General features: G+C 39.2%; 4 protein-coding genes across 6 annotated transcripts; 1 reads left to right on the forward strand and 3 right to left on the reverse strand.

The window, feature by feature from the left end:
• Positions 1 to 1,018: 1,018 nt before the first annotated feature.
• cul4a (cullin 4A) lies at positions 1,019 to 11,767 on the reverse strand. Its single transcript, XM_055206305.2, has 21 exons — positions 11,617 to 11,767; positions 11,321 to 11,502; positions 10,689 to 10,804; positions 9,728 to 9,832; positions 9,350 to 9,418; positions 9,167 to 9,240; positions 8,929 to 9,091; positions 8,663 to 8,752; positions 8,497 to 8,579; positions 7,798 to 7,865; positions 6,786 to 6,904; positions 5,932 to 6,124; positions 5,746 to 5,850; positions 5,529 to 5,639; positions 4,753 to 4,838; positions 4,429 to 4,536; positions 4,212 to 4,325; positions 3,678 to 3,783; positions 3,344 to 3,516; positions 3,100 to 3,252; positions 1,019 to 1,660 (listed from the first exon to the last, which is right to left on the reverse strand). The coding sequence occupies exons 2-21, from the start codon at positions 11,415 to 11,417 to the stop codon at positions 1,565 to 1,567; spliced, it is 2,229 nt and encodes a 742-aa protein (XP_055062280.1). The 5' UTR covers positions 11,418 to 11,502; positions 11,617 to 11,767; the 3' UTR covers positions 1,019 to 1,564.
• A 246-nt stretch (positions 11,768 to 12,013) lies between these two features.
• Positions 12,014 to 15,759, forward strand: pcid2 (PCI domain containing 2). Its single transcript, XM_055206327.2, has 15 exons — positions 12,014 to 12,115; positions 12,478 to 12,534; positions 12,636 to 12,725; positions 12,857 to 12,930; positions 13,012 to 13,077; positions 13,266 to 13,307; positions 13,636 to 13,690; positions 13,786 to 13,889; positions 14,027 to 14,102; positions 14,182 to 14,323; positions 14,410 to 14,510; positions 14,698 to 14,771; positions 14,863 to 14,988; positions 15,060 to 15,183; positions 15,553 to 15,759. Exons 2-15 carry the CDS (start codon positions 12,499 to 12,501, stop codon positions 15,640 to 15,642), a joined length of 1,200 nt encoding a protein of 399 aa, XP_055062302.1. The 5' UTR covers positions 12,014 to 12,115; positions 12,478 to 12,498; the 3' UTR covers positions 15,643 to 15,759.
• A 371-nt stretch (positions 15,760 to 16,130) lies between these two features.
• Positions 16,131 to 18,666, reverse strand: prozb (protein Z, vitamin K-dependent plasma glycoprotein b). Of its 2 annotated transcripts, none has more exons than XM_055206326.2 (8): positions 18,562 to 18,666; positions 18,106 to 18,269; positions 17,917 to 17,941; positions 17,725 to 17,838; positions 17,512 to 17,643; positions 17,243 to 17,334; positions 16,903 to 17,020; positions 16,131 to 16,796 (listed from the first exon to the last, which is right to left on the reverse strand). In XM_055206326.2, the coding sequence occupies exons 1-8, from the start codon at positions 18,641 to 18,643 to the stop codon at positions 16,282 to 16,284; spliced, it is 1,242 nt and encodes a 413-aa protein (XP_055062301.2). In that variant the 5' UTR covers positions 18,644 to 18,666; the 3' UTR covers positions 16,131 to 16,281. The 2 variants fall into 2 exon arrangements, with proteins under 2 accessions (XP_055062301.2, XP_055062300.2); XM_055206325.2 differs by having other exon boundaries at positions 16,131 to 16,802.
• Positions 18,667 to 19,219: 553 nt separating this feature from the next.
• On the reverse strand, positions 19,220 to 22,899 carry f10 (coagulation factor X). Of its 2 annotated transcripts, none has more exons than XM_055206321.2 (8): positions 22,740 to 22,899; positions 22,289 to 22,449; positions 22,125 to 22,149; positions 21,930 to 22,043; positions 21,709 to 21,840; positions 21,364 to 21,632; positions 21,157 to 21,274; positions 19,220 to 20,091 (listed from the first exon to the last, which is right to left on the reverse strand). In XM_055206321.2, the coding sequence occupies exons 1-8, from the start codon at positions 22,798 to 22,800 to the stop codon at positions 19,472 to 19,474; spliced, it is 1,500 nt and encodes a 499-aa protein (XP_055062296.1). In that variant the 5' UTR covers positions 22,801 to 22,899; the 3' UTR covers positions 19,220 to 19,471. The 2 variants fall into 2 exon arrangements, with proteins under 2 accessions (XP_055062296.1, XP_055062297.2); XM_055206322.2 differs by having other exon boundaries at positions 22,289 to 22,508; positions 22,740 to 22,856.
• Positions 22,900 to 23,442: the final 543 nt, after the last annotated feature.

The raw sequence follows: 23,442 nt of genomic DNA on the forward strand, positions 1-23,442 counted from the left end.
TGAGATTAAAGAGATACTTCACCCAACAATGAAAATGTTGTCATCACTTACCCACCCTCGTGTTGCTCAAACCAGTTTATGACGATTACAAAGGAAGATATTTTGAGGAAGAAAATCTGTTTATAAGCCCCATTCACTTCCATTGTCTTCTTTATTCCTACTTTAGAAGTGAATGGGGCACAAAGACATTAATACAGGATTGTAACAACATGAGGGTGAATAAATGATAATAGTATTTTAATTTTGGGTGAACCATCCCTTTAAGATATTCAAACAGGTCCTTCAAATGATGTTTAGACTAACAAAGAGTTAAAGTGTGTTCAGATGAATGTGATGTGTTTGGAGTTCAGAGGTCAAATAGCTCAGTTATTTGACAGCAGTACACAAGCACAACCCATCTCTCTCTCTCTCTCTCTCTCTCTCTGTTTCTTTAAGAAATTACTCTGTGAATGAGGCAGAAAATCACATTAGTGTGGAGAATGAAAGCTTCAGTGTTTCAAACAGATGAATAAATGACTGTGAGTCTCTATCAGCCCACAGAACCAAAGAGAAGAAATCTTTAAAATCATAAAGAATCTTTAAAATCATGAAAATATCTTCACCTCCTTTAATGTAACTAATAATAACACTGAACTAGTGTTTGTGTATTATTATTATTATTATCTCTTCATATTAAAATACACAGTTCAGTAAAAGAGACACTTTATTCTGATAGTTCACATTCAACTAATTACAAGTAACTTTACAACTACATGTTAACTAACTCTCATTACAGTATTAGTAGACTGTTAGGGTTAGTAGAGTAAATTAACATGTAGCTGTAAAGTCAGTTGAATGTCTGTTGGAGAATCATCACAATAAAGTGTTAGTAGACTACAACTACTCTAATGACTGATTAGTTACTTATAGTTAGTCAAATGTCTAAAGTGTGGAGTACTGAAATGAAGTCTTACCCAATAATGATTTAAAAGTATTTAGACTTTTGAGCAAGTTGTGACGTTTACATGACATAACACCATTAATTAAATATACTTTAATTTCCTTTTTATGCCTTTACTCGCTTACAAAGAATAGAATCTCTTCTCTACAAAACATTGTAAGTGACAGCTGTCAATCAAAAGACAGATAATGACTGACAGATCGGACACACAAACAAACTCACACAAAGAATCATTTCTGTCCCATCATCATGTCTTATATGGCTATAAATGACTCACACTAGCTGAATGTGTGTGTGTGTGTGTGTGTGTGTGTGTGTTTAAGATGTGCACTGTCTGATTGTGTGACTGATGAGCTGTGCAGCATGAGTGCAACTGGTTACTGAAGTCACGTTAACTTGTGGGACATAAAACTCAAAATGACCGATAACAAGACACAACTGATCATCACACAAACTAAACTAAACTAAAAGAAAAGAAAAAGTGCATCTTTAGTGAAAATCATTCACAATGTAACTGTGTCTGTATGTCAGAGTCACTTTAGAAAGCTGAAAGTCTTTAAAGCAAACGTCCAGAATCACAACGGAGCTCCGGATCACACCGGCATCTGGGACACAATCTTGATGTTAAGCCACATAGTGGTACTGGTTGGGGTTTTCTTTATCTCGCTCCATATAATCCCGATCAATGAGAGACTCCACACGCTTCTTCAGATCTGCAGGCTGGAAACAACAACAACAGTCATTACAGCTACACTACAGGGAATTATGGGAAATTTGACACAAACACCAGAAGTTTTCTGAAGAAGATTAAAGGTAAAGAAATTGAAATGCATGTTTTGGTTGCCTTCATTACTAACAGATGAAATCTTTAAATCCAAACAAACATTCACTGTAGAAATGACCATCATCTTCATATTTCAGGTGGGAATTCTGTTTATGGACTATGAAGAACTCAACTAGACCCTAAAAATCACCCTAGACAGCTGAATCTAAATACACAGTGTGCATCTGTCATCACTTCTCTGTTCTAAATTTTATGTTATACCCCACTGATCTTTATAAATGACTGGATTGCGCATGACGTCACAATTGTGAAGCCACCGCGCCGCCATATTGGTAACCCAAACAAACATTCTATTAAATCAATGGACGTTATCAGAATTTAATGATAAAACATCACTTTACTAGTCTCTGTTTTTATATCTGAAGTCTCCCTGTATTACAACGCAAACGTCCTAAGCATGTACATAGTTATTTACTGAAATTTGTACATTTTGCTTTTTAAACAGTAAGTTACTCTACATTCAAATGTGCTCATTCTGAAATCTAAATAAATAAACATGCTTTGGACTGTATGCATGCAATAATTTACTGGTTTTGTAATTATGTTATTTTTACAAGTTACCTAAACTTATTCAGAGAAATAACACTGACCGTAAAGCTTACTGTCAAAAAACTTTATTTATACCCATGTCATTAACAGAATGCAACAGACGCCGCATTTAGCAGACACTTTTATTTATATAAGACAACGGTTTTTAATAAATCCCTTATCCTGCCCGATTAAAACATAAACATGGCAAATAACACAAGAATTAACAATTAATTTACGTACACATATCCTACAACTTTATTTTGTGTGACTGATACGCTGTAAACTGGGTAAATTTAGATCATGTTTTTGAATGGAAGTCAATGACGGCCTCAGTCGTTTGGGTTTACCAAGATGGCCGCTCAAACTCCGCGCTGGCTTCACCTCACGCTGTTACGTTAAGTGTTCCATGTGCAATCCAGTCATTTATATAGATCAGTGATTATACCACAGCTCTGCTTTATTCTGATTGGTTGAGAAATCTTCCACAGGTGTTGATTACTTTTCTATAAACACACAACTGATCTGTCAAATGTCTTAAAATAACCACCAGAGTAATGTTTGTGGTAACTGTGGTATAAGAGGAAGAATTGACTCCAATCCCTTGATTTATTTGACAATAGTGTACGCCTGCGGTGTAACTCTGCTTCATGTTGGGCCGCATTTCTACCTTGCCACATTATTTTTGAATAATAAAACAGCCCGTCATAAATTATTCCTTATCTATAATACATCATCACCTTCATCATCATCATCATCACATGTGTAAGATTTGAGTGAGAATCACCTTCACAGGGAACTTCAGCTGGTTGTAAAGTTCAGACACCAAGAGATTGTGGCTCAAGGTCTTTCTCATCTTCATGATCCGGACTACAGCAGCATCGATCTGATACTGACGGTCCTGAAACACTCGCTCGGTGGTGCTGACCTGTTCCTCAACCTGACAAAACACACACATCATCACAACGATAACAACAACAGTCATGAGATCATCTTAATCTCCTGGTGCTCTGTTGTTTTAAAGAACTCACAGTTTCCTTCATCTGAATCTGATTGATTTTGATGCGGAAGAGTTTGTGTCTGAAGTCGCTGTTGAAGCTGAAGCGATCTCCGTCCTCTACGTCTTTCCCACGAGGAGTTTTATTAAGAACGCGAGCTTTCCCACAGGCCAGAGACTGAAGTGTGCGTTTCAGCTCAGTGTCCTCTAATCAACACAAACACAAACACAAGATCAGGATTCACACATTCACACTCTCACCTGATGTTTAAACACAGACAATGACAGATCACATGACTTATTTGACATAACAATATTAATAGAGTCACTGTGTGTGTGTGTGTGTGTGTGTGTGTGTGTGTGTGTACCGATGCCTGTAGCTGTCTGCATCTCCTCCACTGTCACTTCATCCGTCTCATTAAACATCAGCAGGACAAGAGTCTGCAGGAGAGACACCTGAAGCTCCTTTTTACCCTGAACACACAAACACACACGCACACACACAAAAACAAACAAACAGTAAAGCTGTTTTTAGACTGATGTCACAATCATCATCATTTGTGATAATCTGATCTTTTGATTTGTGTCTATCAGGTTAAATTATAAGTAAGAAATCATTGACAACAAGCTGTTGAATTATAAGAAATAAATGCACAGCCAAGTGTCGGGGAGTGTTGTTGCACTGGAGGTGTGCATTATTGTCAAATAATTCAAAGGACTGGTGTCAGTTCTTCCTCTTATACCACAAACATTGCTCTGGTGGTTATTTTAAGACATTTGACAAGTTAGGTGTGCGGAGAAAAGAATCAATTGAAACGAAGTATTTCATGAACATGCATTAGCACTCAGTTATTTAATATATAAATATTGTTGCCATTGTGTATTTGTGTTTTTGTGTTCACCTCCTTAAACTCAGTCTTTAGCACCGCATGACCCAGTGTGGGCTGCCACTGTAGTTTACGCCCGCTGTGTTTCCCCAGATAGAAGATCTTAAACACTTCCTGAAGCTTCAGCATCTGATAACACAACACACACACACACACACACAGTTAACACACTGTTAGTCCTGCATCTGTCCCTTTCATTACAATAAACACACACATGCACGCACGCACGCACCTCTGTGGGCAGATGGACGTCCATTGGTGTGTATGTGGGCCAGTGACCCATGGTCAGAATGTTGACGGTCAGCTCGATGTTGCTGGAATCAGTCTGGTTCTGAATGTACTACACAAACACACACACAAACACACAAATCTCATGTGACCGCTGGCACCAATCCTCTCAACACTTTGTCAAACCACGTGTGATGAGCTCAAATGATAAACATCACAGTGTGAACACAATCAAGACAACATGTCCATACATCTTTTACATTGTGTGTTTATAATGTGTGTGTGTGTGTGTGTGTGTGTGTGTGTAGGTGCTCATATATACACAAACCTGTTTAAACTGGATCATGACGTCTTTGGAGAGCTCCATGTCTTTAAACATGCCTTCAAGTTTACTGGTGAACGCTGCTCCACACTCTATAACACGCACACACACACAAACATACACACAAATACACACACACACATAAACATACACACAAACACACACACACACACATATTTTAACCATTGATTCATTAAGCAGATTCAAAGTGCATGACAATTTTATATTGAGTTTGATTGAATCAGTTTAAAACTGACAGCTTTGGTGTTTTTATGTAGCATCTACTGCAAACACGGATCACAGAGAGTCTGAGCACAGAGACGGTCTGCTAAACGAATCATCATTTGTATGAGAAATCATTTCTACTGCATACGTGTCCGTGCTTACGTTTGAGTTTTTAAAGATATGAATCCTCTGAACTGATCGTGTGCTTTTTGATAATCTAATGTTGATAATGAATTCTGGTTCTGCTGTTTGCACGTTCACATTAAATGAAATGTTTGTATTGTTTTTACCGGGTCACAGACTGTCAACTGTATAATATTAAAATGGTATCAGTTAACGGTTAATGTTCAGATAACAAGCTGCGGTTGTCGATGGGAAACATTAACTGAAATGAACATCCTTACTTCAAGGCCAACTTAACCAAAGCTGTGCATTCACTTCCTGTTCACATGATCATGTGACCCTAGTGCTTCTTATGTGGTCATAACCTGTCTTCCCTCACTGTCTGATGACCAATCAGAAATCAGAGCACATCTGTGTGTGAGATCAGAACAAACCGTGTTTGAGTTTGGACAGCATGGACTTCTCAGCATCCACTGAGGCGCTTTTCCCAACCAGCAGACGTTTGGCCAAATCTTTCTTATAGAAAGCTTCAAATACATCTTTACCTGCAGAAAACAACAACACACACTTTACTCTAATACCTGACTGACATTTGATCAAAATCACACACACACACACACACACACACACACACACGCACACACACTTTACCATGAATAAAGCGGAATATGATCATAATTTTGTCCAGGATTCTCTCCAGCTCTTCTTCTGTGGCCTCTTTGTTTCCAGCGCGGAGTTTAGAGTCCACATACTTAGCTAAAGAGACAAACGCACAACAAGGTTGTGTCAGAATCACACAATGATCATCTGTGTATGTGCTGCTGTGTACACACTGACCAATGAGCTCAGCTGGTTTGTTGGGTCTCTTGTTAATGAAGGATTCGAAGGCTTCTTTCATAGCATTGATGAAGGTGTCGTTCCTCTGGAAGCAACACTGGGTCACATTGTCCATCTTATCTTTAAAGTCCAGCAGATCTTGAACCATCTCTTTATCTTTCTCTGGAGAACTCACAATCTCTCCACCAAAGTTCTGCAGGATAAACATCACTTCATAATACAGCACAGATATATACAGTCACGTCGCAGACGTCCAAGAGCTTTGTCTGAACATCAAATCTGTGGCCGGTTGCATAAACATAGCCAAGATGTTAAGACTGCGTCTTAAGAATGATTCTGACTAACTAGCAATTAGTTAGGGCTAATAAGTCTTATTATTTGGATTTAAATTAGACCAATCTATCTTTCTATGTAACATACTTTAAACAATTATGATCAGTCTTGAAGAAAAAAATTCATGACTAGTCTTAAAGTTTTATGCAACTGGCCACAGATCTCTTAGTGTCGTCTCATAGATTAATCTACTCTCATGATCTTTCTATTGCTGGTTACATGTGCTGTGTGTGTTGTGTACGTGTGCTGTGAATGTGTGTGTTGTGTACGTGTGCTGTGTATGTTTGTGTTGTGTACGTGTGCTGTGTATGTGTGTGTTGTGTACGTGTGCTGTGTATGTGTGTGTTGTGTACGTGTGCTGTGTATGTGTGTGTTGTGTACGTGTGCTGTGTATGTGTGTGTTGTGTACGTGTGCTGTGTATGTGTGTGTTGTGTACGTGTGCTGTGTATGTTTGTGTTGTGTAAGTGTGCTGTGTATGTGTGTGTTGTGTACGTGTGCTGTGTTAGGTGTGAGTTTGTACCTTTATGTAGTCTCTCCAGAACTGCAGCAGAACGCTCAGACCTCCTTTAACTTTACTGAAGAGCTGATACAACAGAGTCAATTCTGTCACACGGTTCTCATCTAACAGTGTTTTGAGACCTGAAACACACACACACACACACACACACACACACACACACACACACACAAAAGAAAATACATTGTGCTATTTAACACAGTTATAATGAATAGTGATAATATGTAGGCCTATTGTGCTAAGTTGATTAATTCCCCCAGAAATAATGTTGATAGTATTGTGTTAAGACCATTATGTCACTGATTATATAAAATATCATAATAATGCCAGAACATCATTTATACACAACTTATATTTTTAAGAATATTAAGATGAAATTGGAATGTAAGAAAAAATTATATTCTAAATATTTCAAAAGATAAACAAATCTGATAGAATATGCATTTCAATTTTAAACAGTTAATAGTTCATTGCTTTACAGGGTTTATTTCTTTAGTTCTGATCACATCTGTGAGTATGTGTGCAGTCACCTCAGATTTAAACACTTGATGTTATGATTATTTTCAGATGAGTTTTTATTTGTATAACTCTTTTTATTGCCTCAGTTTTTGAATAGAGTAGAAATGTTGGCTTGTTTACGTTAATGCACACATGTGGACCCTGAGCTGCTGCTGCGTGTGCCACTCTTCATAGACAGACAGTAGACAGAAATGACCGAGACAATCTCTACCAGCTAAAACACTAATGACATACATTTTTATATTAATAAACACACACAAACACTATGGCAATATGTCGCCTATCCCAAAAAAAAGGTCATGTTCACTTATCGTGCAATAAGTTGATATGGTCATTATCATGACAGGCCTAATAAAATGTTACTATATGTATTTATATAACAATCATAGTCACTACACACACACACACACACACACACACACACACACACACACACACACACACACACACACACACACACACACACACACACACACACACAGACACACGCAAGTACCTTTCTGTAGGATGGTGTTCATGTGTTCACCCAACAGCTGTTTCTCCACAGTAGAGATGAGAGGTTTCCTGTCAGGAGGACACATCAGATATTATACTGACAGTCACTTTTACATGACACTGATGGTCCATAAACACTTCCTGTTTTACTTTTTTTAACACTAAACAAAATATTCATATGAATTATTATTAGAACAAAATACAGCCAACAGAAAATTGAGAACTGAATCAAGATATAAAATAAATGTGAAGTAAAGAACTGAAAGTGCTTCTGGACCAGTGTTGTTTAGATCTTGTGAAATGGTCAAGACAGATGAAGAGATACACAATGATGAGATGATATATGAGGTGCACTGAGCGAGAAATCTGTCCCCGATTACTCCGGCTCTGTGTGCGTTCATTACTCACTGGATGGGTTAAATGCAGAGGTCACATGCTTTAACATACATTGACAAATATGTCACTTTGACTTTTTCTCTTTCAATTTACATTACAAATAGAAAGACAACTTCTGAAAGAAAGAATTAAACAACTACCATTTAGTATATAAATATTAAGATATCATTGCTGTCAACACACTCACTACAATGTTTCTCATCTTATTCTGTCGTAACAGAAGAAGTTTCTGTCAAAACCCCCAAATCACAGCTTGATCTTGCATTGAGTTTGAGATAAAAGTGCACGAGTGTTGTGTTCTTACTGTGTGCTGTGATCCAAGTAACTGATGACACGATCATTCTCTTCCTCCAGTCGTCGTGCCACATGATGCAGATACTCTGAAACCTTCAGACAAAAGAAACACTTCTTCATAAATACACAGGTTTCATGTTGTTGAGCGTTTGTGTCTGGACCTAAATGTTCCTCACCTCTCTCTCCTGCATGAGTGTTTGACCCTCAGCGGCGTACAGACGCTCCGTCTCTGATAGAAAACGATGCTCAAAAGACTCCGTATACACCTGAACACACATCATAATAATAAACACCATTTCATCTCACCGTTTCACTCATATTACTTTTAAATACTTTTCAGCTGTGTTACAATAATAAACCATAAAACATGAAGTCGATCTCTGTCAATCTTTAACATCTAAGAGTGGCAGTATGACATCATCAGTCTTTAGTAGCCAATCACCTGCAGGTCAGAGAGCATGCCCAGTAAGCTCCGCAGCAGACTCCTGTCCACCGTCTCTCCGTTGCGCTCGCGTTCAATCTGCTCCAGGATGCCGTCCACCGTGCGGCTCTGAACGCAGCCGTCGCTCACGATGTGTGTCCGGAACAACTCCAGCCCCGTATCCCTGACAACACGCGTGTGTTACTATATTAACGCGAACCGCATAATCACTGGAAACAACTCTGATAGGTCAACTCACCAGATGGAGGGAAGAAGTGCGTTCTGAAGCACATACGTCCGATCCAAAAACAGGAAAATACTGCGGATCATGATCTAGAATAACACACACACAAACAATAATAATAATAAAAATCTCTTTTTCTTTATAAGTGCCCATCATCTCTCAGCGTTCTTCCCATCAGCCCCTCTGTTTGTCTCATACCGTCTGTCTGCAGTGGTCTTGCCAGCATCGGTTCATCTTCTTCAGGAATGAGAGGTTATCCAGAGACTCTGTGAGATGCTGTTAAGGGTTTCAAATCTGAAATTCATACATCACTGATGATCTGATAATAACACACTGTGAAGTATTATTGTGGACATCCAACAATTCTGATGACAAACATGTCTGCTGTTTCCTCCTGGTGTTTCTGTACAAGAGATTACAGCAGCATCTAGTGGTGAAATACTCATCAGCTGATAGAAATGAACCATCATCATCATCAACAGCACAAACACACACAGAGACAAACACACACAGAGACAAACACACACAACAAACAGCGCCGACACTTCAGATATCCTCACAGAAAGATGAAGGATATTCTCTGAACTGATGGATCTGAGCTTGGACGTGCTCTTCACAAACTTGACGTAACTGTTTGTATAAGATGGGTGAGACTTTATATGAACACAGATTCTCCACAGCCTGTGCGTATCAAAGAGAGAGAAAGGATTATGGGTAATTATATTTCAGCACACCTGGAAGAAAAGATTTAGTCAATAAATACAGGACTATCTAGTTCAGATATGGAGAGATTTTCTTTAAATATTGCTAATGTTTAATCACCACATTATGAATATGTGCTGCATTGTGTCTCTTATGTTTTATGAAACGACACATTTCAGACAATATTGTTCGGTCTCATTGCAATGATGTTTAATATTCCTGAATGAAACTGACAACGTTTAGAAACGCTTAAGTACAAATAGTGAACATTACAAACATGTGTGCTGATGTCACAAGAACTTGTGTGTTTCATCATAGACATTTAACAATCATGGATCTTTACATTTATGCATTTGGCAAACACTTTTGTCTAAATCAAGGGTTTTCAAACTGTGGGATCGGGTGGGTCACACAAAGTCACTTGGTTGTTGTATAGTGAATGACACAAAAGAGTGTTTATGTCCCATTAATGACAATGGTTTTGATATCAGGTATTTTGGGATGGCAATTAAACTTACATTTAATTTATGCAATGACAATGAAAATATAAACTACATTTTTCTAAAAGAGAACACATTTCGTAATAAATTTCTCTAACATATATTATGGTGGGTGCTGAGATTATACCCGGGTGCAGAATGATGCACTGCTCTACCTTATACTGCATTTAATCTAAACATGTTTGTGTGTGTGTGTGTGTGTGTGTGTGTGTGTGTGTGTGTGTGTGTGTGTGTGTGTGTGTGTGTGTGTTTTTTTTGATATGTGATCTTTTATTATTTTACAAGCACACAATGCTGAAGTTATTTCTGTAAGTACTGAGGTTAAATGTTCAGACCTGATAAAGTTCCTCGAGGTTATATTTGATGGATGTGCTGCTCTGAATGGCACCAACAGCATCTCGAAGCTTCAGCCACGTGTCTTCAGTGTAGCTGTCTGTCAACTTCGGCCTGTCTGTCACACAAACACACGGAGTGTAAGACAGGTTGTTCATCTGTCTGTCTGTGACATTTAAGTATCTCAAATACACCCCCTACTGAAAAGTCCAGCAAAGACCAGCATAGCTGGTAGCTGGTTTAAGGTGACAGTAGCTGGTCTAAGCTGGTCCTCCCAGCCTGGTCAAGCTAAGTCGGTGGGTCAGCTGATCTTCCAGCCTGACCAGCTTAAATGGTGACCAAAACAAAGGCTAGACCAGCTTGCTACACCAGCAATACCAGATCACCAGTTTATGCTGGTCTTAGCGGGATTTTTCAGTAGGGCAGCCTGAACACAATGAAACGGACAGACCAGACCTGAGAGAAATCCGAATGCTTAACGTTAGTTATTTTGTATTTATGTTACGTTTGACATTTTAACATCCAGTCAGTCATGATGTGCAAATGCATAACACTGTAAACAACACACTCACCTTAATAATGCAAAGACACACATTTATATACGTTTATAATACGTCAATTTAATGAAACTCACCTTTAAAGTTTTTAATAATCAATTTCTTAGACGATCCGCTTTTAGATGTTTTAGTGAGTCCGTTAAAGTTTGATTTCTGAAGATCTTCCGCCATCATCAGATCTTTAAATGACACTCATAATATATAATAATAGTTTATTAAATCTCAAGGATCTGTCAGTGAAGTTGAAGTCTCGCGTTAGCTGTTAGTTAAAGAAAAGAAATAAGAAGGTTTATACAGACCGGCTGCTGTTAACACACACATACAGAGAAATACACAGATATTCATCATATAATCATCCTACAAAACTTCATACACATTCATTACTGATCCTCAGCGACACAATCATAACAAGAAAATGGCAAACAACGAATCTGCCACTTCCGGTTGGATAAGAGTCCATCGACAAACACCAAAAACACAATATTTTACATGAAAATATATTTAAGATATGAAATAGATTCATATACAATACGTGCAATAGTACGTATTTTTACTTTTGTAAAAAAAATACAAGAACACCTTTTTTCTTCGTGAACTCTTTTTCTATGACATTTGAACTCCTGGCAGGGTTACAAAAATTTGTACATTTAAAATAGGTCAACTTTAATTTGATTCTGAATAATTTAAAATGACGAAGAGGCTCTGAGGTTAAGCACATAATACTGAATTATTTTTAATAATTATTTGTTTTAATAGAAAGTGCAGATCTAAATCAACAGCTTATTCATAGATGTAAACAGGAAGTGCTGTGTGACGTCAGCGGGGTCTGCGGCAGTGAAGTACACGCGCATTATTAATGTGAATGAATTGAGGTAAATAAATATAACATTTAACTTTACATGAATGCACTTATTACATTTATAGATGAGTTATTGTTTGTATGACATTTGGTGAAATGCGCGTGTCAAAAAAATTAATGAACGAAGGAAAACGCGATCATCATATACGATGATTCACTGGAGTTATAAAATACCCTTCATATCATATACACGTGTTAATATTTATATACTCATATTCTTTTCTAGGTGAACATATATATTGTGTAGATCTTGTGTACACCTTACACTTCTGTTTGGTTTTAATTATACTTAAAGTACTATTTGAAACGTTATTGTGCTGACTGGCTGCCTCAGATATTAAATGCATGAATAACAACGTCAACTTTGTTTTTCAGAGTAATTCATGAAGATTACAGATGGCTCATATCACAATAAATCAATACCTGCAGCAGGTGAGTCACGTGTTTAACACTGTTGATGTCATGATGTCATGGTAGGATGATTTTGAACAAGAGAATTGATGTTTCTTCTGAACAACTGTTTTTATTTGAAGGTTGTGGAGGCGATAGAGAACAGAGATGGTTCATTCTGTGCTGAGATGTTGTCATTTAAACATCCACACGTGGCCAATCCTCGTCTGCAGGTGCATCTCTTTATAATCTTTCATAATGTTAGATGTTGATTCTCTGAGTTCATTGGAGTATGAGGTCACGATGTGTGTGTGTTTACTCTTAACTATACTAGTTTGAAAATAAGTGATGATTGTGTCTGCAGTTGTCAAACCCGGAGGAGAAGTGTCAGCAGCTGTTAGAGCCGCCCTATGATGAAATGCTAGCAGCACATCTCAGGTGACAATGACATCATACTTTATTTTACCGATCCTGTTAAACCGTCTGTCGTGTCTTAATCTGACTCTCTCTTCTCTGCAGATGTACGTTTGCTGTCTCCAATCATGACTTTGTGGAAGCTTATAAGTGCCAGACTGTTGTGGTGCAATATCCTCTTCTGTCATCTGACACACTCACTATATGTATTGAGTTATTAATCTGTGACACTCACATACATCTAAAATAATACGGTCAGATTCAATGAAATGTGTAGAAAGAGACACAACAGATGTGTAGAGTTGTGTTTTTAAGTGTGTGTATGATATCAGAGATGTTTCTTCTTAACTTTACTGAACATCGTTTCTGAAAGCATTTCAAGCTCATAAAGAGGAGAACTGGTGAGATCTCAAGTTTACTTTTCTCATCAATGTCTCAGAGATTAATGCTGCATTCCAGGCAACCTGTAACCCGTAAATCACAACTTCAAAACCACGACTCTGAACTGGGAGTACATCGATCTAGTACGAGTTCACGGGTGGGAAGTCACGGGTTTGTTCCAGTGCACTTTCACAGGTAGAAGGCTGTAAAAACACGGGTTACAAGCTGCCTGGAACGCATATAGAGTCGTGAGTTGTGGTTTTGAAGTCGTAATTCACGGGCTCAAAAATCTACCTGGAACGCAGCATTAGTCTTTGTGTTTACATATGATCATTGTGTGTTTCGCAGGGCTTTACCCATAATGTTCGCTGTGACCCTTGACCTCAGGATATTTGCAAATAATGTAAGTTAAACACTGTCATCTATGGATTTATACCTAAAGTCCAAAACACTGTATATCTAACTCGTTGTGTTGTGTTGTGTGTGTTGTTGTTTCAGGCAGAGCAGCAGTTACAGGCGAGAGGTAAAGGAAAGGTTGGAGATATGCTGGAGAAAGCCGCTGAGCAGCTCATGAGTTGTTTCAGAGTGTGTGCCAGTGACAAGTGAGTTACAACACACACACACACACACACACACACACACACACACACACACACAAGATTGATGTCACAGACAAATATCAAGTGAGTAGTTTTTTAGTGTAATTGTGTGTGTGCGTGCGTGTGTGTGTGTGTTTCAGTCGAGCTGGCATTGATGACTCTAAGAAATGGGGAATGTTGTTCCTGATCAATCAACTCTTCAAGATCTATTTCAAGGTAAAAGTCCTGACCTGTGACCCCTGAGCTGATCTTCACATTTTGTATCATTTGACACATTTGTGTGTTTGTGTATCAGATCAACAAGCTTCACCTGTGTAAACCTCTGATCCGTGCCATCGACAGCTCAAACCTGAAGGACGACTACAGCAAGGCACAGAGAGTCACGTACAAGTATTATGTGGGCAGGAAAGCAATGTTTGACAGTGACTTCAAACCAGGTGAGATGTCTGTCTGTCTGTCTGTCTGTCTGTCTCGATCTGTCTGTGTGAGGCTCTAACTGTTGATGATGTGTTGATGTTCTCAGCTGAAGAATATCTGAGCTTCTCCTTCACACACTGTCATCGCTCCTGTCAGAGAAACAAGAGACTCATTCTCATCTATCTGCTGCCTGTCAAGATGCTGCTGGTAAGTGTGTGTGTGTTATTTAGCTCTATCTACACCCCAGCATCACTCAGTTCTTGATTCTGATTGGTTACCAGTTGTTCTGAGATGCTAGTTAATTTTCTGTAAGTGCACAGATATAAATGTGATTTAGGTTTGTTGAGTTAATATGATTAACTGAAGCTTTTTTATGTGCATTTGTCTAATACAGGGTCACATGCCCACCAATCAGCTGCTGAGAAAGTATGACCTCATGCAGTTCGCTGATGTCACAAAGGCCGTGAGGTAAAGCACACGAGGTGTAAAAGTACAGTTCAGACTGAAGGTGATAAAGATTTGATGCTAAACATGAATCTTCTTTCTGTGTGAACCTCAGCGAAGGAAACCTGCTGCTGCTGAACGAGGCTCTGGTCAAACACGAGACCTTCTTCATCCGCTGCGGCATCTTCCTCATCCTCGAGAAACTCAAGATCATCACATACAGGAACCTCTTCAAGAAAGTGTAAGTGCACACAAACATACTCGCGCGCGCGTGCACACACACCCTTGACACATGCTGGACTCTTATTGCAGGTATCATCTGCTGAAGACCCATCAGCTGCCTCTAGACGCCTTCCTCGTGGCACTGAAGATGATGAAGGTGGAGGATGTGGACATTGATGAGGTTCAATGCATCCTCGCAAACCTCATTTACATGGTAAGATTCACATGACACATTTCTATTGGACATCATTAGCCCTGTCAGGAGGTGATTTTAAACACAACATTTTAATCATCCTGTCATACAAATCACTCATATAATTGTTGTTGTTGTTGTGTACTAAATTTCTCTTCAGAAGCCTCTCTGCTAAATGCATAAATGTAAATTTTATTCAAATTGATTTTGTGGACGTAAGGCTGATGTCATCTATAGTTTGAGTTTGGGTTTTATTTGTAAATGACTCAATTGTCCCTAATGCAAGAGATAACAAACATCATGGTTATTATTCAGTATTTGGGCTATTTTCTTTGGTAATGTTTTGGTTTGAGATTAGGGTTGATTTTATTCCTCTCTCTCGCTTTTCAGGGTCACATTAAAGGTTATATTTCACACCAGCATCAGAAACTGGTGGTCAGCAAGCAGAATCCTTTTCCTCCACTATCTACTGTATCATAGATATCACTTTCCAGAATGCACCTGTGAAAATCACATGAAGCTTTTACATTTTTCCTCTTTTTTTTTTTTGATGTTTTTTTACTGATTTTGTCAAATAAACGTAACATGTTTTTTCTATGTGCCTGTGTTTATTTACTTCTGCAGTGAATGACATCAATATAAACGATAACAACCAGCGAATGAATCATAAAACAAATATTTCAGCCTCATAAAGATCTGTGTTGCCTTGTGGGTGTTATTTTTATATTATTATTTATATTTTCATGATCATTAGGCCACTTTCCCCCAAAGTCTCGTGACTGCAATGTAAAGTTTTTCTCTCAAACAGTCTAGAAATCAAATGACTCCACCCATCCAATCATGCATACTTCTCTACTATATACAGTAGTAGGCAAAGAGAAGTACTAGATCTGAATAAACCAAATTCATGTAAATGATATTTGAGTTGATCCGTTTCATTATCAGTCAAAACAAATGTATCTGCTGTCGCTTAATCTTTGTGTTTTAATTGTTGCTTTGCATTATGGGTAATGGGAGATATTAATTTGATTTGTGTATAACATGATGCGTCGACTTCTTGACACGTGTCCTGAGATGATGATTAAAAGGTTTGATTATTCGATTAATTTGTCATCTTTGTCATTTCTCTGCGGCGTGCCGAAGCGGACGGATCCAGTGCAGGTATCTTGATAATTTAGTAAACACGAGTCCGTCCTTACAGTCTCCACTGGACAGAGAGATTCCGGTCAGGAACGCCGTTTTTCCCTCCACCGTAGCGACTGGACTCCCAGACTTTATTTCACACCTCTTTTCTCTCATCGGTTTGGACTTCACAGGTACACCAGATTTAAGCTTTTTCATGCAGAACATCTTATTGGTCATCAGGAACGTGAGGTTGAGGGATTCTTGACAGTCATCCAATGAGAGGTAGGTGTGTCCGGCCCCGCCCATGACCACACCTTCTCGGCCGTTCCTCATCAGAATATTTTCACTGTAATCTTTCTCCGGGAGACACAATGGGATGACACCCATCTCCTGTGGTATGGACTCTTTCAGCACGAGGAAGGCCAGGTTATCATCCAGTTGACCGGACACAAACCTCTTGTGAGGCGTCCAGCTGGATGTCTGCAGACTCACGTTTGATTGATGACCTGCTGAAACTCCACGTAGAGAGAAAAACATGGCAAACGTTCAGTGGTGATTTAGTTTCTTGTTTGCTAATGAAAAAACAACAACATGATCTGGTTTGAATGCACCTACTGAGAGTGATGTTGAGGTCTTTCACCATAGACATACACACGGCTGATGTCAGTACAGACCTCTGGCCCAGAATCACACCGTGACAGATGACATCACCATCAGTGTTTAAAAACTTCACCTACACAACACAAGAAGAATCTCATCATCACACTTCAAGGAGTAAAAAATGGTCCCATTGATTTTTCAGGCCAATAGGAACCATTTTTGGATGAACTCCTACTTTCATTACACCTCAAATTTCTCAGATTCAATGTATGAATCATTTCCTACCAATAAACTGATCTAAGATCAGCAAGTGACCAGTGATGGATTGTGTAGTAGTCAGATTGATATCTCTTACCTCCCATGAACAGCGTCCATCAGGACAGAAGATGTTACTGCCTCTGCCGCTGGTTTGGTTGAAGTTTTCTGAGATCCCACAAGGGTTCAGAACTACAAACATTGAGTTTATTAATGTAAGCACAAATATATGAAGTCAAAGAATAATAATCCAGATCATTCTCATTCTGGAGGAATTGAATTTCAGCTTATGTGTCTGACTTCAGTACAAATATAAGGTTTAGGACAGAAGTGTTTCTGATCTTTAGATGTTTTTTATGATATTTGTACCATGAGGTAAACAGTTTCTCTTGTTGCTGTGAAGTGTGTATCCCTGTGCACAGAAACAGCGATACGAGCCGTCTGTGGGTCTGCAGAAATGCTCGCAGACCAGCGGTCCTTCAGACGGACACTGAGAAACATCTGCAAAACATCATCATAGATAAGATATAACACACTTACTGAAGATCTTTACATCAATACAAACAGTGCAGTATAACCGACCTGTGTCACAGTTTACACCGCTGTACATCTCGGTGCATTTACAGCTGTAACCTCCAATCAGATCTCGACACGTTCCTCCATGTTTACATGGGTTTGATCTGCACTGGTCTCCATCTACATCAATGATCGTTACTGTATTATAACACATACATAGAGACAAACACTCACTGAATGTTCAGAAACCATACTTACCGTAATATTTACTCCAAAACTCTTCCTTTGTACATGTGAAGATAAAAAAGATAACAGAAAATATGAGAGTTGCTTCATTATTCATTTATTTGAGGTTGAATTGGTGTCTGTGCATTTCTATCATACATCATAAACTAACTGAAGCAAATGATCTTTAAATGAACAAATGTTTGTCCTGTAATATCTCACAGTTTTCTGGTCATTCTCAAAACACTCTCGGGCTTCTTCTCGACTGCATCTCTCTTCGAAACATTCCCGCTCCAGATTTCCCTTCAGTATCTCCTCCAGAAGAAACATGTTAGCACGTCTGGGGCGCTGGAAAACTCTGTTGGCCTCTTGAGGCGGCTGAAATACTGAACAACATGATGGATGTCAGAATCACTGAAGAATACAGACAACACACACAAATACAGAGACTCACACACACACACATATACAGAGACATGCACACAGACACACAGATATATCTAAGATATACACACACAGACACACACACGCATCACTTTCTGCTGAATAATTTCAGAGGCTTATAGATGAAGATTTGAGGAACTGATTCTTAAGCTGAGTTGTTGCTTCTACGGCTCACAGTAAACATTAAGACAAATCTTCAGTAATCTATAAAAACACACAGAGATGATTTCTTACCTGTGTGATCCTCCAACGACAAGATTTGATAACTGTTGAGAGTCAGTAAAAGAAAATAGCACACGAATGATCCCATCATCATAAAACTTTCCTGACGCCGTCCACCTGAAATCCAAATAATGAATGGAGATCTTCATCTGGAACGTTGACCTCCACAAATCAATACAGTCACTCTTTAAACATCTCAAGAGCTTCTGTTAAAGCTTTACCTCACGCTTAACTTACTAACACTGTAAAAAAATCACATCAAATAACATGCATTTTTATGTTACTTTCACTTAATAAATTGAATGAATCAATTTCAACTTATGTCAACTTATCACAAGTCAAAACTTTAAATAGTAGGTTGAATTGACTTGCAAAACCAAGTTGTTTTAACTATACTTCATTAACTTCTTAATGTCCTGAATGTGTGAATGTTATTAAAATGTCTGCTTGTTAGATCTTCTGCCACAAAAATAAAATACCAGATTAGATCAAAAGTTAAGACTTAACATTCGTGAATGTGTGCTTGTACTTAATGTTCAAGCTGTTAAATATTAAAACCTCAGGGCTGTTGTGTGTTTGTTTGAGTAAAACTGAACTCCAATCTGTAAACATGAGACATGTTGATCTCTGAACTCTTCTGTAGTGTTTGTGGAAAAACTCAAGTCATCGCTGAAAAGCTTTTAACGTTTATTTCTTATCAGGACATACATTTGACTTGAAGTGCATTTAATATCACAATATTGAAGAAACTGAATTACTGAAAGACATTCTGTGTTGTATTAATCAATATATGAGACGAGACATTCACATCCCACAACAGAATATTCAATGAACTGAGCGGTCGGCTCTTTATAATAGGAAGATTTTTTACATTTGTTGAAAGATTACAAAGACAAATGATTTACACATCAGACTTTTAACATCAGACTCTCCAGACAGGTATCCTTCCCAACAGATCTCTCTTGGCTTTCGGCTTTACAAAAGATTCTGTCTCTGGCATAAATTTACTGATGGCATTTTGGATCCATTTGATGTACTTGGACACCTGCGTGTAGACGCCATATTTGCCCTTCCTCGCGCAGCCCTCGCCCCAGCTCACCACACCTGTGACGAACCACGTGTTTTTAAAGCGCGTCACGTGCGGCCCGCCGCTGTCACCCTGACAGGCGTCTTTGGCCTCCTGATCGTATCCTGCGCAGAACATGCGCAGGGAGATTTTAAAACTGCTCGACTCGATGCACACCGCTCGGTCAACATACGGCACGGTCAACTTTTGCAGAATGGTAGATGGAAGGCCGCCCTCGCGCAGACGTCCGAACCCGCTGACCATCCCGTCCTCCTGACGCATCAGCACACGCTCGGCGAAGTCGTGCTGGGGTAAGCAGGCTGGGATGATGTATTTGGTAAATTTTATGGACTCGTTGAGTTTGATGAGGGCGATGTCGTTGTGGTACGTTTCAGGAACGTAGTTCTTGTGAACCAGAATTTTATCTATGTTGTGAATGGCTTCACGACCCTCGTTGACCAGCGTGTCGAATTCACCTGAGAGGAAAAAACAAATTCATAAAAAAAAAACATGAGATGGGTAACTTTAATAAAATTGGTTTTACTTTCAAGCTGCGCGCACATCGCCACCAACTAGCAACAGTAGAGCAACGTGATGCTGATGGAAGCTTGGCTACTTGCGACAACACCGAAAGTGTCGGTAACCTTTGCTGACAGGAAGTGGATGTATCCAGTGTCTCGGCAAAGTTGAGAAAAGTTTCATTTTATTTGCATCAAATTGTATGAGTACGATTAGCACTTTTTTGAAAGCGACTACCAGTGGGGAGGGTGCAAAAGAGTTCAGGTAATCTGTCTCTCATCAGTTAAGGGGCAAAGCTTTTAAACCTCGCTGAAAACGGTAGGTGGATGAGGACTGTAGGCGCTTGCCAACATTTTTTCAACTGAGCGCTTTGGTTATCAGTCATTAAACAATGCGCTGTTTGGTTGTTGTGATATTTGTCACGCCCCTCCTCCACTGTGATTGGATGGCTAAATGTGAGAAGTGACATTGACGAGCTGAGCTTTTCACCCAAAGCTGAACATTTTCAACTCTCAGCGCTCAGCACAGAAGAACCACTGAGCACCGGTGATCAGCGCAGACAAAACCCGCCAGCTGCTGGCATTTTTAAAGATGCGCGACACTTCCATTAGAAACAATTGATTTGGTGCGGACGCTACCTTACTGCAGTAAACAGTTACTTGTTTGTTTATAATTGTTACTAGAATAACCAGAATTAGGAACGCCTCCTAATGACCTCATTCAAAGAGACGGGCCAAGTCGCTGGCGGTGTGCACGAAGCTTCAGGTATCTCTGTCAGGGGAACAACTGTGAACATCAATCTTCTGAAGGTCACTTAAGTGTCTCAGATGCGATTCTCAGATGTTTCTCCTTTGATCTCCTGTGTCAAACTTTCAAAGATTCTTCAAGAAAACATCAAAACGTCTCTTGAGAAGAAATGAAGAGATGCTATCCATCTTCATTCATAGCTCTCTGTTCTTCACACATGACGTGAGCAGTACTCACACATACAGTAGATGATGGTCGTGTAAATGAGAACATACCTACAACCACTCTAGTAGAGAGAGACTGATTCATACAGTGAGCAGCCGATAGGATGAAGTACTCATTTAAGATGGTTCCTCCACAGAAGCCGATGTTATTTTCATTAATGAGAAGAGCCTGGAAAAACATGCACACAAACACATTGACGTGAGATGAGATCTTTACATGATGACAGAGAAAAGAGATCACCACGAGGAAGACTGCACCTGCCACGGACATTCTCCTGGAGGACACTCCACTCCGTTCACGATTCTCGTATCCCCTGACGATTCTGGTAAGATCGGCTCTTCCTCGACTGGATTCGCGATCTCTTCATCGATTAATCCGAAGATGCTCGTGTGATTGACAGCTGAGGTCATTTCATTTTCAGTTTCAACATTTGGCTCCTCAGGATCTTCAGTGTCAGTGTTGTTTGGTGTGTACATAAAGATGCTTCTGGTCTTCGAAGGATACACAAAACCGCATCTGAATGGATCTAAAACAGAAAGATTGTTACTGGTGTTGAAGCACCTCCTCATCATCTACACAGTAAACGGTATATATCACATTACCGTCGGACTGACACGACTTCCCGTTAGATCCCAGCTTGTAGCCGTCGGCGCAAGAACAGACGACATTTTTCTGTTTCACTGAACAGAAATGTTCACAGCCTCCATTTTCAGACTCGCACAGCTCTGGAATGACTAAAAACCAAATCACAGTAACAACCCAAAATCTTAATATATTCAACAGCCTAACCATCCGATGATGTTAATGTGGCGTGCGGCTTTACCGATCTCACAGCTTTGTCCTTTAAACCCAGCGGGACAGTAACAGGTGTACGGTCCGATCACATCTTTACACACGCCACCGTTGAGACACGGCTGAGACAAACATGCATCTCCATCTGCAAAACCAGCCAAACATTTTCATGAAGACCTGCCAGGTTTGACTTTTTATGACCTGGATCATCATGATGCACACTTACCAAAATATACATGCCAAAACTCATTCTGAAAGAAAACATATAGGTCATACAGGGTAGGGTTACTAAAGGATTACTAACACAATAACAACACATTGAACTTAGATATAGAAGTTTAAAGATCATGAGTTGGAGTCTGTTGTAGTTCAGTTTCAAAAACCACCAACCGTCTTATCAACGTCCTCAAAGATCTCTCTGGCCTCCTCGAAACTGCATCGCTCCTCAACACACTCACGCTCCATATTTCCTTTCTTCATCTCCTCAAATATAGTGTTGGCACGTCGCTGACGGCTCAGAACCTGACTGGCATCATGACTCTTGAGAAAGACTGAAGAATCCCATGACATCATCATCATCATGATGAAGAAAACAACCACACGACTGAAGCTGCTCACAGTATTGTGAAATAAGTTGATAGCACAGAAATAACACTCGCTGCGTGTTTGTTGTAACAATGTAAAACTTTCAATCGACTTACACTATAATCATTCATGTGAGATAAGGAATAAATCTTTAGCTCGCAAATAATAATAATAATAAAAATAGTGAAGCTCCAGTCAGTTGATATCACAAATATTGAGCGTGAAAACATGAGGTAAAGATGACCTCCTTACTCACCGTCTGAAGACACACAGTGTATAAGAAATAAACACAAAAACCTCCAGAAGACCCAAGACATGGTCAGATGTTAGTGTACGGCTCTCTTACATTAGAGGAACGCTCAGAAAACACAGGAGGTCAATGAACCGATTCGCCGATGGGAGGGTGAGACCAAATGTGAAAGAAGAGAGACTGGGGGAGGAGTGAACGCATATAAAACAACATCAGGAAACCTCTGTGTGATGAAGAGGCCAAATAACAAACAAAACCACATTTACTGGAATATAGTGCTGAAGTCGATCTGTACACTGTCAACACAATGCTGTGAATGAAAGTGGATATTTAACATGAAACCAATGCAGGATAGTAATCAATTTAATATTGAGATGTTTCCTAGCAGAATTGAATCCAAAGGTCTAAGACGGGGATTTGTCTTGATCACAATCAAAAACTGCATGAAAAGCCATGAGCCGCACATAAGATTCCCTTATACATCGTCCATACTCCATAAGTAAAAGTAATGCAGAAAAAGCAAAAACTCTTGAGTCAGTAGTTTTGATAATCTAAAGCAGAGAAACTCACAGAGATAAAGACCTGCAGCTTTATAACAAATATCTCAATAACCCAAATTCTTTGTTTAGTAACCATGGTGATCTCAACCTGGAACCCATTAAGAAGACTGAACCTGTCATTGCTTATCTTAAACCAAGAGGATTGTGTA

This window comes from Misgurnus anguillicaudatus, chromosome 3 (genome assembly GCF_027580225.2).
Source record: "Misgurnus anguillicaudatus chromosome 3, ASM2758022v2, whole genome shotgun sequence".
NCBI classification, from domain to species: Eukaryota; Metazoa; Chordata; class Actinopteri; order Cypriniformes; family Cobitidae; genus Misgurnus; species Misgurnus anguillicaudatus.

Excerpts from the sequence above, each read along its gene's own strand:
- cul4a (XM_055206305.2), bottom strand. The coding sequence starts at position 11,417 with ATGATGGCGGAAGATCTTCAGAAATCAAACTTTAACGGACTCACTAAA. Across the intron at positions 8,753-8,928 it reads GCATGCTCTCTGACCTGCAG|GTGTATACGGAGTCTTTTGA; the intron begins GTGATTGGCTAC and ends ATGTGTGTTCAG. Across the intron at positions 3,784-4,211 it reads TAAAGACTGAGTTTAAGGAG|GGTAAAAAGGAGCTTCAGGT; the intron begins GTGAACACAAAA and ends TTGTGTGTTCAG.
- pcid2 (XM_055206327.2), top strand. The coding sequence starts at position 12,499 with ATGGCTCATATCACAATAAATCAATACCTGCAGCAG. Across the intron at positions 13,078-13,265 it reads TGCCAGACTGTTGTGGTGCA|ATCGTTTCTGAAAGCATTTC; the intron begins ATATCCTCTTCT and ends ACTTTACTGAAC. Across the intron at positions 14,772-14,862 it reads GATGTCACAAAGGCCGTGAG|CGAAGGAAACCTGCTGCTGC; the intron begins GTAAAGCACACG and ends TGTGAACCTCAG.
- prozb (XM_055206325.2), bottom strand. The coding sequence starts at position 18,643 with ATGATGATGGGATCATTCGTGTGCTATTTTCTTTTACTGACTCTCAAC. Across the intron at positions 18,270-18,561 it reads GTCGTTGGAGGATCACACAG|TATTTCAGCCGCCTCAAGAG; the intron begins GTAAGAAATCAT and ends CATGTTGTTCAG. Across the intron at positions 16,803-16,902 it reads AGACCTCAACATCACTCTCA|TTTCAGCAGGTCATCAATCA; the intron begins GTAGGTGCATTC and ends CTCTACGTGGAG.
- f10 (XM_055206321.2), bottom strand. The coding sequence starts at position 22,800 with ATGTCTTGGGTCTTCTGGAGGTTTTTGTGTTTATTTCTTATACACTGT. Across the intron at positions 21,841-21,929 it reads AGGACAAAGCTGTGAGATCG|TCATTCCAGAGCTGTGCGAG; the intron begins GTAAAGCCGCAC and ends TTTGGTTTTTAG. Across the intron at positions 20,092-21,156 it reads CTCTACTAGAGTGGTTGTAG|GTGAATTCGACACGCTGGTC; the intron begins GTATGTTCTCAT and ends TTTTCCTCTCAG.